Here is a 14,847-nt window from a genome sequence, read left to right on the forward strand (position 1 = left end):
ACATAAAATAGGCTGATGATGATGATAGAAATCTTTATTTTGCACTTTAGTTTGTTTACTTGTTCTTGGCAGAGTTCTTCCTGCGCGAGTCCATTCGACGTGGTTCCTTGTTTGCCAAGTAAAGAAGAGGTGTCTCTCACAGGCGTACCCTTGAGATTTCTCTTTTGCCGGTTTACGCGCCTTTATGGCGAATGGCGGGCGTTATTCACATTTATGCTTGTAAAGGTACGCCCCCCCTCATTTGCATACAAAAGTTACGTTAGGTTGGGCCTCCCCCCCCCCTCCCTGAAAAAGAATTCTGGGTACGTGGCTGGCAGGCACCAAATCATTTCTCTAAAGCAACAACTGCGTCCGCGGTCGTCAGCTTCGCTTCCTCGAGCGCCGGTTGATACGGCGGATCGCGAGGCGCTGCGGAGGCCCACCGCCTGTACCGAAAGACCGGGGCCTATATAGCTGCCGCTGGCATCGCGGCCGGCACCTGAGCGACGCGCCAAGCCATCATCGAAGAGCCGCGCGACGACGAGACTTGGGAGAGTATACCGCGCGCTTGTCCAAACGAGGCGAGCGGAGGGAGGCATGAGAGAGGGGGGAGGGGGGGCACCATTTGTGCTGCGTCATTTTACGCCCCTCTTGAAGCTGACGATCGGCCCTTGCGGTCGTTTACGCGCCCTCCCGCCGACGCGGCCGACGCGACCCGGCACTTAGCTTCGCACAACGAGCGCCGAAACTCGACCGAGAGGAAGAAGAACGCACAGTATATATACGCTAGACGCTATACGAAACGCTGCGCGCGCGCGCGGTTGATACGCGGTGGGCCGACCGCCCCCTTTCTTCTCCCGCTGATGGGGACGTCGCAGACAACGCAGGGGTGCCCCCCCTCCGCTGCCACAGAGCCAGCCGGCTCGTACGTGGGTGCTTTGCTATCGGGAGCTCAACTTCGAGGCTGGCAAAAGGACCAGGAGATGGTGCGCCCAGTGGTCTCCTTTTTTGCCCCTCCCATTTTCGTTGCTCTCCGTTGCCGTATTTTTTTTTTTTGCGTTCGGGTATGCATCCTGACGAGAGATTCGCCTTCCGCTTCCTTTTTTCTTCTTCTGTCCTCTTTCCAACCGTTCGTTTCTTTCTGAAATTGTAGTTTATTTCTCACTCAGGTCTCTCGATCCTCCGTTTGGTACTCTACGTATACCCAAGACGGCGTCATCTCCCTTCTCCGCACTGTCCTGCCTCCCTCGATCTTCGGTCAGCGTCGGAGGCATCCTTTCATCGCGTCCCCTCTCTCCCTTCATTCGCCCAAGGTGATTCGCCCCCCAGCACCTCTGTGTGCGCGCAAGTGCTCACGGTTTGCTTTGCGGATGCGCGCGGAAACTCACAGCGACGCGCCGGCTACTGCCTAGGCAAACACTGCACCTACCCCATGCAGGGGCTACTGTTCGCGGCCCTAATGATTTCGCCCTCGTCGTCGGCCACTCAACTGCACGTGGGAAAAAATAAAGCGGTACGTGTTATTCGGCGCCAGCTGCCCCGGCTGGATATCTGCGCCGCATCATGGCGGGGACAGAAAAACTCGCTTAAGATGCGCGTGTCTGCATGCGTGTGCATCGGTGGGTGTAACTGCGCATGTGCGTGTGTGCGGCTCGGCGTGACCGTGTGTTTGAGCGCGTGTGCGCGTCTGTGCGCACGTGGGAATCTGCGTGTGCGAGCGCATATCTAGACGCGCTGCCCAAACGGCGGACGTCGAAACCCGATGTCCACAAGGCTCCCGCGCGTGAAACAGATGAATCTATCCATTCAATCCATCCGTTCATCCACCCAACCACCGAGCATATCTATCTATCTATCTATCTATCTATCTATCTATCTATCTATCTATCTATCTATCTATCTATCTATCTATCTATCCGTCCGTCCGTCCGTCCGTCTATCTGTCTGTCTGTCTGTCTGTACCTAGTTAATGGCCTATCCCTACCTAATGATGATGATAATGAGCCCATCAGCTTTCGAGATAAGGCACGTACCCACAGAGGAGGATGGACCAGGGAATAGGGGGTTTCAACGCATTGATAGTTATAGGAATAGGAATGAATGGTTAGCTAGACATTTTGAACATTTTGGGATGACATGATTCTTTATTGGAGAATTCGAACCAGATGGACAGATGAAATTGCTTGTCCGTGTACCTCTTTCCCATTCTGCAGCCATGCGGAAGTCTGGTTGTTTGCTGAAGCCTCCTTGCTGAAGATTTCTCGATACCGATGAGTGGCAATATAAAGGATACAGAAAAAAAGAAAGCGGCAAAAGAACTGTTCCCATGTTTACGTGCTCTGACTGATGAAATAGTTTATTGAAGGTTGTGTTTATAATGAAATGGGCCGAAATAGGTTGACTAATAATCAGGTAAGGGCCACACTTTACCCTTTTCAATTACTTACCTAAGCTCCAGCCCCTTTACGTCGCTGTGACATCCCGGATCTCAAACTATTTTCGCGTATTTGGTCCTGTGTGTGTGTGTGTGTGTGTGTGTGTGTGTGTGTGTGCGTGTGCGTGTGTGTGTGTGTGTGTGCTTGTGTGCGTGTGTGCGCGCGTGGGTGCGTGTGTGTACGCGCGTGCGTGCGCGTGTGCGTGTGTGTACGTAAAAGGCACTCCTAATGCCAGAAGAGTCTTGGCGAGCGACACAATGCGCTAAACACGAGAGACAAGTGGCGAAGCCGCATTCGAGTCCCCGCACAGACTTGCCGTGACGTCATCGATATTGACGTCAGGGCAATTGTTCTGTTCGGGGCCTAGGTAAGTTTTTATTTGTGCATAAATAACGATTCCATTGTATTCTAGACGAGCAAAAACCTGAACATAGGTTTCAAGAACATTTACTCAGTCACAACGGCCCACTATGCCTCGTATCCTGTGACGTCACAGTGACGCACCGGCGCTGGGGTGTCGTCACGAAATTCGGAAATGAAACTTCTAGCTTCCTTTCTTTTCTCTTCTTGTAGTGAACTTATTGTCGCACGATTAGAGAAAATAAAGCTTTGAAATAGTACTTTATCAGTCTGAAACGGCTTAGTATGCTCTGATGACATAATTAGCATTCTACACTCGTCACGCCGATATACTTCATATGATTAATTTTCCTACAAACCACCAAAGACTGGAACAGCTTGCCGCCATGTTCCGTGAGCTTCACAGATGCTGTTCTTATTTTAAATGCGGTAAACAAATTATTTAGCGTTTTATGATGGTTGTCCCTTGTTATTTGATTAACGTATCGATATGTATTGAGCTTATATATGTGGCTGTTTACAAGTGTGTGTATATTTCTGCAATAGTGTAGATCATTGTTTTACATACAGCAAATTGAATATTGTTGCGAGTGCCCTTTCGCCCACCATCTATATATCTGTGGATGCTTTGAGGATGATATAAATTAAGATAAATAAATTGCTTTATTAGAGCTTCGATGCTGGGGCGCCCACGATGCGGCGGTCGGGCATGGCCCGACTGTCCCAACGTGGGAGCGGCCCGCAGCGCGCTGAGTCACGTACCCCAGGACGTTCATTAAAGTTTTGCATCCACCATCCATTTATTAGAGATGATCATGGGTACTGATCCTTCCAATACTGCCCCCTGTAACCCCTTGTAACTTCTGCGCCGTCATGTATATTTGCAAATGCCATAATAAATAAATAAATAAATAAATAAATAAATAAATAAATAAATAGTTATGTTAGAGTTAATTATCGGCATTGGTCCTTCCAATACTGCAGCCAAGACAGCAAGGCCGGTATACGTGCTGCCACGTCCTTGGCTAGTTTCCTCCGATGGACAAAACGTTTACCGGTGCATGAACACCGAACAGTATTTATCTGTTTATGCCCATATGTCAAGTCCGTCGATGTCTAAATAAATCCAAGCCTATCTCAGCCTACGTCTGTTTCTCCACGGCAAATTCGGTTTCATAACGCACCGGAGAGGTGTTCAACAAAAGTCACTCTCGGATAGGTGAAAACGAGAAAGTTGAAACATAAACATTAAAAAGTAGTACAAGTGTGGCGCGAAGTCTGTCCGACGTCCTGGTTTAACAGTCGGTCGAACGTTTACGTTCCTCGCGATTAAATCAGAACACACATTGTGAACTTGCGAAACAGGTTAAACCTATGGCGCGTGCTTCGCGTACAGCTTCCATCATTCGAAATTTCCGCGAGAGGAAAAAGAAAGGCCGACATCAGGCGCACGTGGACTTGTAGCCCCATCTAGCGGTGATGTTTGCACTTTGGCTGGTGCCGTGGAAACAAAGCTGACTCCTTCAGCCAACGTTACCACAACCAAACATTATCTCCGACTGAGCAGTGGACTGTGAGCCTCGGAGATTTAAAAACGTGAGCATAGCTGCGAGCGTTGTGAGCGCAAGAGGCTCGCGAACAGCTGCGATGCCTTCTTGCGTGCCTCAACGCCTACTGCGGTCTCGGAGGCTACCAAATCCTCGGATTTTTTGTCGATAGAGGGCGGCAGGCTTTTTAAGTTTCATCGTTTGGTTGCGGCATAGTTACGCTCCCATAAGTAGCAAATTTACGCTTACGAAAGACGGAAGAACAAACTATTATACAATTTATATGCGAATACTTGTACTTCCCTGTAAATGTGGATTTCTAGTGCTGTAAGTGAAGGGACTAAATACGAATGTGCATGATAAGGGCTCGTGCTGCTTCAAGCCGCGCAGGTAGCGCCCTCTGTCGCAGGTGACGGCGATTATAGGTTGGCGGTGAATGCGAAGTGGACGCGTTGACAACGTAGGGAAGCATAGCGCCGTTGTACTGCGTTTATGGCTGTCACAACACCTACAGCAACACTGCTGGAAAACGGCCGCCGGTCAAATTCTACCGTTTTCCTTGGAAATCGTACGAGACTGAAAGAAGACAGAGGTGGATCGCAGCGGTCCGCCGAGCAAGGTAAACATGTCTTACCATCGATTAACGCCAGTATTGTGTTGCACGTTGGGCTTCTTGGTATATCACGTGGAGGCAAAGGCGTCGCGCATCAGAAACAGGACAAAACAACACAGACGACACACACCAAAGCGCCAAACGTGTGTGTCGTCTGCGTTCTTTTGACCTGTTTCTGATGGGCTGCGCCTGTTGCCTTTATAATGCCAGTCTGTGCGCCTTATGCATTCAGAGACATTATTTTCTTGCTTTCTGACAGCTAGGAGGGAGAGCTGTGGCAACCGAAAATTAATGAAACGCGAATATGCAGTGCTCACTTCGTGGGAAATGAGAGAAGCAACATCGCTGAGCACCCAGCGTACATTACAACTATATTCCCACGTTGCAGCAGAAAGAGAGATGCCGTTTTGTCCCAGACGAAACTTGGAAGATTTGAAAGGTAAGCAGAGGATAGTTTCGTGCTGACTTTTACTGGTGTAACATGATCATCGGAAGTTCGGAATCATTGTTTGGAAAACTACGTGAGCGTACGGCAACGCGTGATAACAATCGGCATGATAAAGGCGAAATCCCAGTGCCAGTGACCAACCATGGGCAGTAGTACGTAAGAGAAGCTTTCCGAGTACAAGTTTGGAAACAAACTTGGTGGAACCTTGAAAGTGAAACTTCGTAGTTTTGCCCCTGTGGTGCACTCGGGCACCTTTTTACGCAGTAACGCTCATGGTTTCTGTCTTGTTCTTCTAGGGTTCAGCGACGGAGCGCGCTGCGACTAGTCATTGCTCCAACGTGTCAAACTGCCGTCTCCTTGAATTCAGAGCACGACACAGCGGCACTGGAAGAACGCCACGAAACGTCAAACTTTGAAGCCACCGTTCCCTTCAGTCCCGACTCGGCACGGGACACATCCGCGTCGGAAGAATGCAACAAGTTTGCGTCCGTGGTAAGACGCTCGTATTTTTACACAGTACTCAGTCGGTTTGTGTTCCAAACAGGCGCATCTTGAAATCTTATGGGCTAACATGAACTGTTGTGCTGATTACGTTCTCTTCCTATTTTCTGTTCTACAAAATATATTTTTCTGCACCTAGCTAGTTCCTACTCATAGAGATAGGTTCAGAGATTCTGGTCCATGACTTGTATACTCTTCCAGACAACTTACCACGCCTATATTTTTGGTCTGTTTAATCATTCTCATGGCAACACAGTGCTAAGATGGGACAATAATGTCTGTTAATATTGAATTTTTCAGATGACTCGTACAGAGAACAGTTCATTCAAGGGGCCATATATAGCTTGTTCCTTTCTGTGGTGTTGCAGTGTGATGCATCGACACAAGTTTCTCATATTGAAACTAGAGACAGCAGCGTGCAAGCAGAACCTGCAGTGAGGTCAACCGCCACTGGCCCAGAAGAGCGAAGCAGCGTTTTCCTTGGATACAGCTCTCTTTGCGAAAGGAGAGACGCATTTACAGAGCAGGCAAGCACGGCAAATAGTCGGCTCCGTGGAATAACCACCGACAACCGCTTACAACTTCGCCACGTACATTAGCTCACATACCATGTATTTACAAATTCTTTTTGAACATAACATGGAGAATAAGCGCAATTCGGCCCGTTCAAGTGCATTAACAGAAGAGGCGGACATGCACGAAAAATGGCACTGTCCAAGTAGCTAACGAAAAAGATTCACTAAATAACTTTTTGAGTAACACTGTGCGCGGTGCCATGTCCCACAACGTTCTCCAGCATTTGGCCAACCCTGAGAAACTATATCGCCGCCCGCCGAGCACATTTCGCAGGATAGAGGCGGTTCTTCTTCGCCGAGCCCAGACCGGCCAGCTTCTGTCACCAGCAAGGCTGCACCTCATCAACCCGCACTCACACCCGAGCTCTAAGTGCCCGGCATGCCCAGCCAGAGGTACGGCCGAACATCTTCTGTGGAGCTGCTCTGCCTTTGACGCGGTCCGAGAAGGGACGCTACACTCCCTGGGCGGGAACAGACCTGGCACCCTGCCCAGGAGTGGCTCGACCCGCCATCGCACATCGGGCCCAAGGTCTCACTCCAGCTTTGGCGGGCTTTTCTGGACTTTTTCGGGGAAAAGGAAGGGCCTGGCTGCCTCTTTGCAGAGACGACCTCGGGACCACTCCACCTTGAGGAAGAAGAGAGCACCGGTCCCCCTCCCCCATAGAGCACCCCTTTTCTGCCGCAAGGCTTCGGCTATTAAACGCAGAAATAAAGACTTTGTTTTTTAAGTAACTTTTTAAGTAATTTAATTCTGGGCTCATGTTGGAATTAGGAAACTAAAGTCGAGCAACAGCTAGGTCATAAACGTTTTGCACAAGTACTAGGCTAGCTCAACTTTCAGGATGTCCGTCCGAATGTTCTACGAAATACATTGACCATAGCACGAACCACAAGCTGTCGCAGCATGAAATCCAAGGAAATACGAAATTGTACTCGAGCAAAGCGTCTGTTCCCGAATCTAAATTTTAGTTACCGCGGATACTTCGTGCGACTAATACATTTGCATCCCAGATGGAAAGAAAAGGCGTAAGAATGTTTGCCTCTTCTGTGTATCCCCTGATCCGTCAGCTGTACGAACACTAACTCGGCACGCTAAGCACCTTACTACATTAATATCGGTTTTTATTTTAATTCCCGCTGCCAAACTTCATGCCGTGGCCCACTACTGCACTGTCGCCTTTCGTTCGCGCGGCGCATCGACCTACATCCCCCGAGAACCTGAGGGGAAATAGGTCACGTTGTACAATCTCAGAGGCCATTATGATGTCGCGATTTTCCTAAAGATGGCAGCACCGCTTTGTGTCCCTCTCGAAGGGTCATAGCGTTGCAAAAGGAGCAGAAGCACCCGCAGGGTACTTACTTGCTCATCGATTGGTTCTTGACAAATGAGCATGTCCTCGTGACATTACCCAGAAGGACCCACGGGCACTCTTTCTTCTCTTGTTTCTTCCGATTTTGGGAAAGTCCTGTTGCGGCCAAGTATTGGTTTTTTTCGTGACTCGCTCTTCACCACGCTCTTGATTTAAATCACAAAAATACCCCTCTTTTATTGTTAGAACCATCCTTTCATGCCCCTGTCACACGGGCACCCGCGAACTCCGTTTCGCATGAAACTCCCTAACGGAGATTGACGGCAATGGAGTTGCGGCCGTGCTACACGGCGCAGCGCGAGCTTTCGACGGGCGCCGCACGGGGTACAAACGGCGCTGCTGCGCTTACTTCCGCGTGCAACTGTTCACATATACAGTCGCCGTTAAAGTAATCTATGTGCATTTTTTTAACGCAGTATGTAATAATATAAAATCACAGCGAGAATCCTTGCGGTACGTTACCGCAAGACTTTTGTTTTCCAAGCATAGCGAAGTTGAAAGCAATGCTGGCCACACTGCGCTCTTGCTTTCGTGCGTGGGCAGAGCGGGTCACGTTGCTGGGCCGCTGCGCTTCGATTCGCGATTCCGCTGTGTCATCACGCGTGTCTGTGTGTTCGCGGTGCGCCTGGATCGCTCATGGTGCGTGTCACCCGGAGAATTTTACCCGTACGGCTTGAACGATACGTGCGGCTCCCGTGCATATAAAAACAAACAAAATGGCGGAACGATGTTTCCCGATGCAGCGTGGCGAAGTATTGGTGTAGAGAGTACAGGTGCTGATGCCCTTAAATACAAATTAAAACTTCCATTATGTGGCATATATCCCAAGGCAAAAAAAAATAATGCTAAAATTTGTAAATGAACCAGTTACGACGATTTTACTAGCGTGGTTTTCTGCAGAACTGTAGCTGCCTGGGAACGAGAGTACTCCATCCAACCGTAATGGTCATTGCCAAACTCCCTTCGCCCAAAATCTCCATTTAACTTCCTTGGCGCAAGGGAGACCGTGTGACACGGAGCGCAACTCCATTGGCGTAAACTCGAAGGTGTTCAATGGAGTTCGCGGGTGCCCGTGTGACAGGGGTATCAGTCATTCATTCACTCGCAGTTCATTTCTTACTTTCCTTTCTTTTTTATGCGCGCAGGTGGTCAAGATGCCCTGTCGTCATTAATGACTGCCTGCTTTAGAGTTCGAATACCGCGACTGACGTCGGCATGGTAGCTACATGCGGTGCTACATTCTCAACATTCTGAGTAAATCGCGAATCCCATTTTTGGCTACATATGTTGTGCAACTCGAATGCGCGCATCGGGCTGTTCTGCTGAGTTGGTTTGAAACCAACCATCGGAATAACTTGAGTCAGTGAGTATGCGGCAATGTTGTCCCCGCTAACTTTAGCCAAGCTGTTCGACGGAGAAACAATTGAGGTAAGACCCATCTCACGATGAGTGCCGACGGCACTGTGTTAGCGTTGAATCCGTACGTAACGACACAACGTATCGCCACCGTTGAAACGAGTTATGTATGAGGCGTGTGCTGCCGCGGGATAATTCTCTTTAGCGCTTCCCCATAGAACACTCGGCGCCACCTAGCCGCGAGCGTGGCCTCCGAAATTCACGGCGCGCTGGAGTTTGCGAACGCCGAGAAACGCGTCACTCTGCAGCCGGACTCCTCTATCGCGCGTCTGATGATAGTGACGATCTATGACCGTTCCCTTTGAAACGGGCGGGTAAACTGTCGCCCTGGTCTTCCTTAAAGCCTCTTAAACCATACAGTTTCCTATATGCCTTAAACTTCGTAAAGTAGCGCCATGCTTTGAAGAATGCCGCCTCCTCCTAGCGCGCTCTGGCCGACGCCGCGTCGCTATTGGGCTAATAGCATCACGTAGGCCCTCGCGCCGTACTTCGGCGCCATTTTCAATCGAGAAGCGTCCACGGAGTGGCGAGAAGCGCATGTTGGCTCCGTTGCTACGCTCGAGCGGTGCAGGCGGCGCCACGGTCGAGGATGGAACGTGAAAGAGAGGACAAACGAGGAGGAGTGAAGGTGGAAGAGGAGTGGCGCTACTTTACGAAGTTCAAGAGGCTTTAGTTTTGCGCCATCTAGTGTCACTGCCGAGAAGTCAGTGCGTGGCCTCCGAGACCAGAAGCGTGACGCACCGGTGCCCGTGCTGCACACCGAGAATTGTTCCTTCACTTGCCGCACACTGAGTGACACATGCTCAGTGACCCAAGTTGGCGTGAGGTGCACTGAAGTTTGTCCCGGACCCCCGGAAATGGTGTGATTATCGCAGAGATAAGTGCGAAAGGAAATCGGCTGCTCCTGTCACTCGATAGGTACCAGGTACAGCCTCGTGCAGCTATCTATAGTACGCTTCAGCATAGCGAAGGGACGAGACACCGTGAACTCAACCGTAAGTTAAGGGATAGCCTCCGAGTTTGCAGCGTCGTAGAGCGCCAAAATCGGCAGTGGCGTCAACGTGAACATCAAAAATTAAATTTGAACTGCGCTCCGTTGATTGTATAGTAGGCGGAGCGTGCTGGCCACACGCCCCGCTCCATCGTAGCCTTCGCAGTGCAAGGCACTGAAGAAAGACCGGAAGCGCCGCAAATGGAATTACAGGCGATCTCTGACTGCTGATAACTCCGCTTCTGCTGAACACGTTGAGGTACTTTTTGCAGCAAAGCATATCTGAAATAGTCTGTTTTAACGTCAAATGCATTTCTCGACTTCGAGAGAAAGTGGTTCAGGAGCCCGGTCCTGAACTACTTTTGCAACTGGATTACAATACTTCGCATGTTCTTGTATAATGTTCTCGGGGTGCACGTGGCGTGATCGTGTATATGTGTTCACTTCAATAAACTTCTCATTTGCGAGTCGGCACCTGTCCTGTCGTCTTCGTTTCCGTCCGTACGTTCTTGCGCCGTACATAAGATGAAGCTCGACGAGCTTTCCAAAATGTCAGTTCTCTTAAGCCACCTAAGATGTTGTCCTGTCTGTGAGCTGTTTCCTCACCATGATAACGTCCGTCGTACCCTGGTCTTTCCTTAGATGCAGTCCATCTTAATGCTATATATTTCTTTAACATCCTGAACACACTATCTCGGCATCCTTACTTTAGTCACTCATGTCTACCGAATGTCGCTGCTTGTATACGCCACTCGCAGCCTGTCAGTTTAGTTCCCGAAATCCTGAAACATCCTTCCGGTAGGCCGCCGCTCTATATTTTCTTTCCCGCTACACGACTCCGGAATTGATGCACAGTTGAACCCAAAAGTGCCACAGTTGTTCGCATGATAGCTCTGATCGTTCAGTTCCACTTCTTCCTATTGCAGCAGGGAAAGAGATACGGACTTAATTTAATGAGAAGCTGAAGATGTCAGGCTGGTATGCTACTTCAGGTGGCCGTAGAGAGATGACTCCGGATATCTGGAAATCTTAGACCTCGCATGCTATTCCAATTGTTGGCTGACCAGGTTATCGAACTTACACTGAACCAAACACCGTAAATGAAACGTTGTTTTCGCCAAAACGGATCGTTACCATTTTTTTTTTGTCAATCCGTAATGAAACCGACAAAAATAACGATTTTCGGTTTAGCTTGGCCACGTTTCCTTGAACTTTTCATCCATGCATTGCCCGTACTTGTGGCTCAAACCACTTAATACCTAATTTGTAAATAATCACGACCTAATTGCTCTCGTCTCAGAAGTGGTAGCACCGTCTGTGCGATCATCAGCGTGGCACCGCCAGAAGGCAGGTACGTTTGCAAATCAGTTGCGAATGTTTGAAACTGGTAACCGCCAAAAAGTAATCCGACACACACACACACACACAATATATATATATATATATATATATATATATATATATATATATATCCCGATCAAGTTTTCCAGCGCTGTTTATTCCAAGAAAGGCAACGCCCCAGCTCATGCGCGAAGAAGTAGAACAGGGAAGATGATGATGGCTATGTACAAATGAAAACGACGAAGTACGTTAATAGGGCTTACAATATATATATATATATATATATATATATATATATATATATATATATATATATATATATATATCAGTTCGGCACTCTGGTTAGACAAACTTCGCAGAACCACAAATTAAGCTAGAATTTGTATTGATGACGTGTGTAGCAAGTTCTTACGAACATCGTAAGACAGAGTTTATAGCCTACGCGCACACGTGGGGCAGACGAAACACGTAAGCAAGTCATACGCATTGCTTCCCGCCTTCGATTAACTGGCGAGACCTTTCAATGAACTCCGCTGTGAACTTTAGTTAACCAAGGCGGCTGCAGCAGCGTAAACATCGCGTCACTTCGTCATTCGTAGCGCTTCTTGAGCGTATATGCTTATGACGCATATACACAGAATACACACAGACAGAATTTATAGCCTACGCGCACACGTGGGGCAGACGAAACACGAAAGCAAGTCATACGCACTGCTTCCCGCCTTCGATTAACTGGTGAGACCTTTCAATGAACTCCGCTGTGAACTTTAGTTCACCAAGGCGGCTGTAGCCGCGTAAACATCGCTTCACTTCGTCATTCGTAGCGCTTCTTTTCTTGAGCGTATATGCTTATGACGCACTGCTGACAAGCCGACAAACACCCGCAGCGATACATATAGAAGCAGTGTTACTGATGACATTTCTCTTTGCTCCACCGCACTGTGGAATTCTTGAAGCACGTAACAAAAGAAACTGGCCTTAGCAACTACGATAGCGAAAGGAAAGCTTTGCAGCGGTAAAATATGAAGAAGATAGAGAGAGAGCCGAAAGCCTTTCAACAAACAGGACAGAACAATATACGCACGCAGCAAGCGCTAGTTTCCAGTTGGGAGAATCGAAAGAGGCGAAAAACGTGCGCTGGCGCCGATCGCATAGTTATCCATCTTTCGAATCACGACATATTCAGTCGCTGGCCTTGCAATCGCGTCGCTAGCCACGTAAACAAGACATCGCCGTATAAGAAGCTCGGTGAGACTCCTACATGGTGTGAGACACTGACTGCGTCTGCGCCCGTGTGCAACCGAGTTTTAAAGCGTAACTCAGGCACCCGTTCCTGCGGTGAGCGTCAGCGTAGACGTAACCGAGCGAACGAGCACAGCAAAGGTGTGAGCGAACGCAAAGCCCAGCGGGGTGGGGCGGAAGGGCGAGAAGAAAATCGTAGTGCCGCGACGATGGCTAAGAGATGGCGCCAGAGTAGCGCGCCGTCGTCTGTTTGCCGATGACGCCGCCACCACCGATACCATGAGTAAATCTTCGCTCGTCTGTAGTCCTTGCTTCGCCGCTGGAACATGAAGCTTCTCGGACGATGCTCGGCAGTTGATCGAATGCAAACAGGAAGCGATGGAGATCAGATGGACACGAAATATTTAGAGGTAAACTTTTCTATATACATGGCAGATCAAACAAATGCATTACAACTTGAACACTTGAGAAACGAATTCACACTCTTCGACTCTCAGTGACTGTTGGAGCCCAGACTCGTTTTAAGGTACATGGTACGGAGCCTCGCTGATCTATGGGCAATCCTGATTTCAGCCCAGTCTGAGGGACAGCCTATCGTCCCCATTATTATAGCTCAAATAGACAAAGGGCTAGATAGGGTCGTTGGCCCGTCCCACAGATGTAGTTGCCAGTGAGAGAAGTTTGTTAACCTGCAACATAAAGGAATGGGCTTATACTCTTTAAGCTAAACATATTGGAAAACAAAACTGTTTTCCTTCTTCCTAAAACTCCCTTCATCGCTCATTTCTACGTAGTCAGTGACGGCCTCTGCAAAACACGCCAGGCCCGCACAATTTACTGCTAGGCCATCTCAAACCTCTACCCGCAAATGTCTCGGAAGCGGGGTCTTCAACACGGTGTACCGCAGCTTCACTCAAACTTTGTCCGCGTGGGAGAATTACGACCGTCCATGGCATCGGAATTTATTGTCCACAAGGACGACGTTCTCCGAATGCGCTCCTCACATGCGCACTGCATCCCTACAGCGCGCACTGCAAGTCGTCATTCCACACCACGCGGGCTTTTCTCAGCACTTAGTAACAAAGGCCGACGATTGCCTCCCGGATGCGTAGGGGAGTAGACCCCCGCTCCGTACATGCAGCGCGTGGTCAGTATTGTTAGGCCCTTCTAAACATCGGCGGCATGTCCAGAAGAGGTCGGCTCTCGTCGTATAAGCTGATCTATTCAGATAGTTAGTTGGCTTATAGCGTAACTAATAGCCTATCGTTTATGGTCGTTTCCGGTGTTCTCTGTCCGCCTGCCTACAGCCATTGACGCCATAACCTGACGCGCCCTGTAGTCCGTTGGTATCTCAATACAACTGGAAAGAGCGGGGCACATCATGCGTCACGTCAATTTGCGCTACGCCGTCGTTGTGAAACTCTGTCTCTCTCTGTTCCCCAAGTGTGTGCAACACCGAAGCCATCTGCATTGCAAATGTAGACAGAGTAGACATTTCCCGCATTATACCTATATACCAGCGTTCATTATTTTCCTTATCCACCGCGCTCATTAGCGAACGCATTAGTTTGAAAAGACTCGCGCGCAATCAATTTGCGACGCACGCCGTACGGTTGCAGGAAAGAGTATATACCGATGACGTTGTGCGCACATATTTACGACCGAAACCTTCCGGCTTTCACCTCAATAAGCACGCACTATCTCTCACGTTCACACACACACGCAGGCGTATGTGTGATCTTTCGAGTGCGTTTGTTTTCCGGCATGGAATATGTAAATGGTAATCTCGTTGACAGGGCCCGGAGAATCGCCTTATATGCACGTGTACATGCGGGGTTGCGCAAGAGACGGGATAAACGATGAAGTGCTTCGAAGCTGGCGATTCCCGGCCAGAATTATGCTCGTTTACAGCTCGAATGCGCTCAATTGGAAGGCATTCTGAGATTATGAAGCAGGCTGCCATTATCCCTGAAGAGAAAATTGGCAGTGGCTTAGCTCGGCTATGCCAGGATATGCGTAGCGAAAGCTA

At 49.1% G+C, this 14,847-nt stretch overlaps 1 protein-coding gene across 5 annotated transcripts; it reads left to right on the plus strand.

The window, feature by feature from the left end:
* Nucleotides 1-4,769: 4,769 nt before the first annotated feature.
* LOC142558195 (uncharacterized) lies at nt 4,770-7,155 on the plus strand. 5 transcript variants are annotated; one of them, XM_075670355.1, is made up of 4 exons: nt 4,770-4,940; nt 5,194-5,373; nt 5,750-5,874; nt 6,184-7,155. In XM_075670355.1, exons 1-4 carry the CDS (start codon nt 4,814-4,816, stop codon nt 6,319-6,321), a joined length of 570 nt encoding a protein of 189 aa, XP_075526470.1. In that variant the 5' UTR covers nt 4,770-4,813; the 3' UTR covers nt 6,322-7,155. The 5 variants fall into 5 exon arrangements, 1 of the variants encoding a protein (XP_075526470.1); XR_012822971.1 differs by having other exon boundaries at nt 4,777-4,940; nt 5,679-5,874; nt 6,252-7,149; XR_012822972.1 differs by having other exon boundaries at nt 4,778-4,940; nt 5,679-5,874; nt 6,184-7,151.
* Nucleotides 7,156-14,847: the final 7,692 nt, after the last annotated feature.

This window comes from Dermacentor variabilis, chromosome 9 (assembly GCF_050947875.1).
Source record: "Dermacentor variabilis isolate Ectoservices chromosome 9, ASM5094787v1, whole genome shotgun sequence".
NCBI lineage: Eukaryota > Metazoa > Arthropoda > Arachnida > Ixodida > Ixodidae > Dermacentor > Dermacentor variabilis.

Excerpts from the sequence above, each read along its gene's own strand:
- LOC142558195 (XM_075670355.1), top strand. The coding sequence starts at position 4,814 with ATGGCTGTCACAACACCTACAGCAACACTGCTGGAAAACGGCCGCCGG. Across the intron at positions 4,941-5,193 it reads GCAGCGGTCCGCCGAGCAAG|CTAGGAGGGAGAGCTGTGGC; the intron begins GTAAACATGTCT and ends GCTTTCTGACAG. Across the intron at positions 5,875-6,183 it reads GCAACAAGTTTGCGTCCGTG|ATGACTCGTACAGAGAACAG; the intron begins GTAAGACGCTCG and ends TGAATTTTTCAG.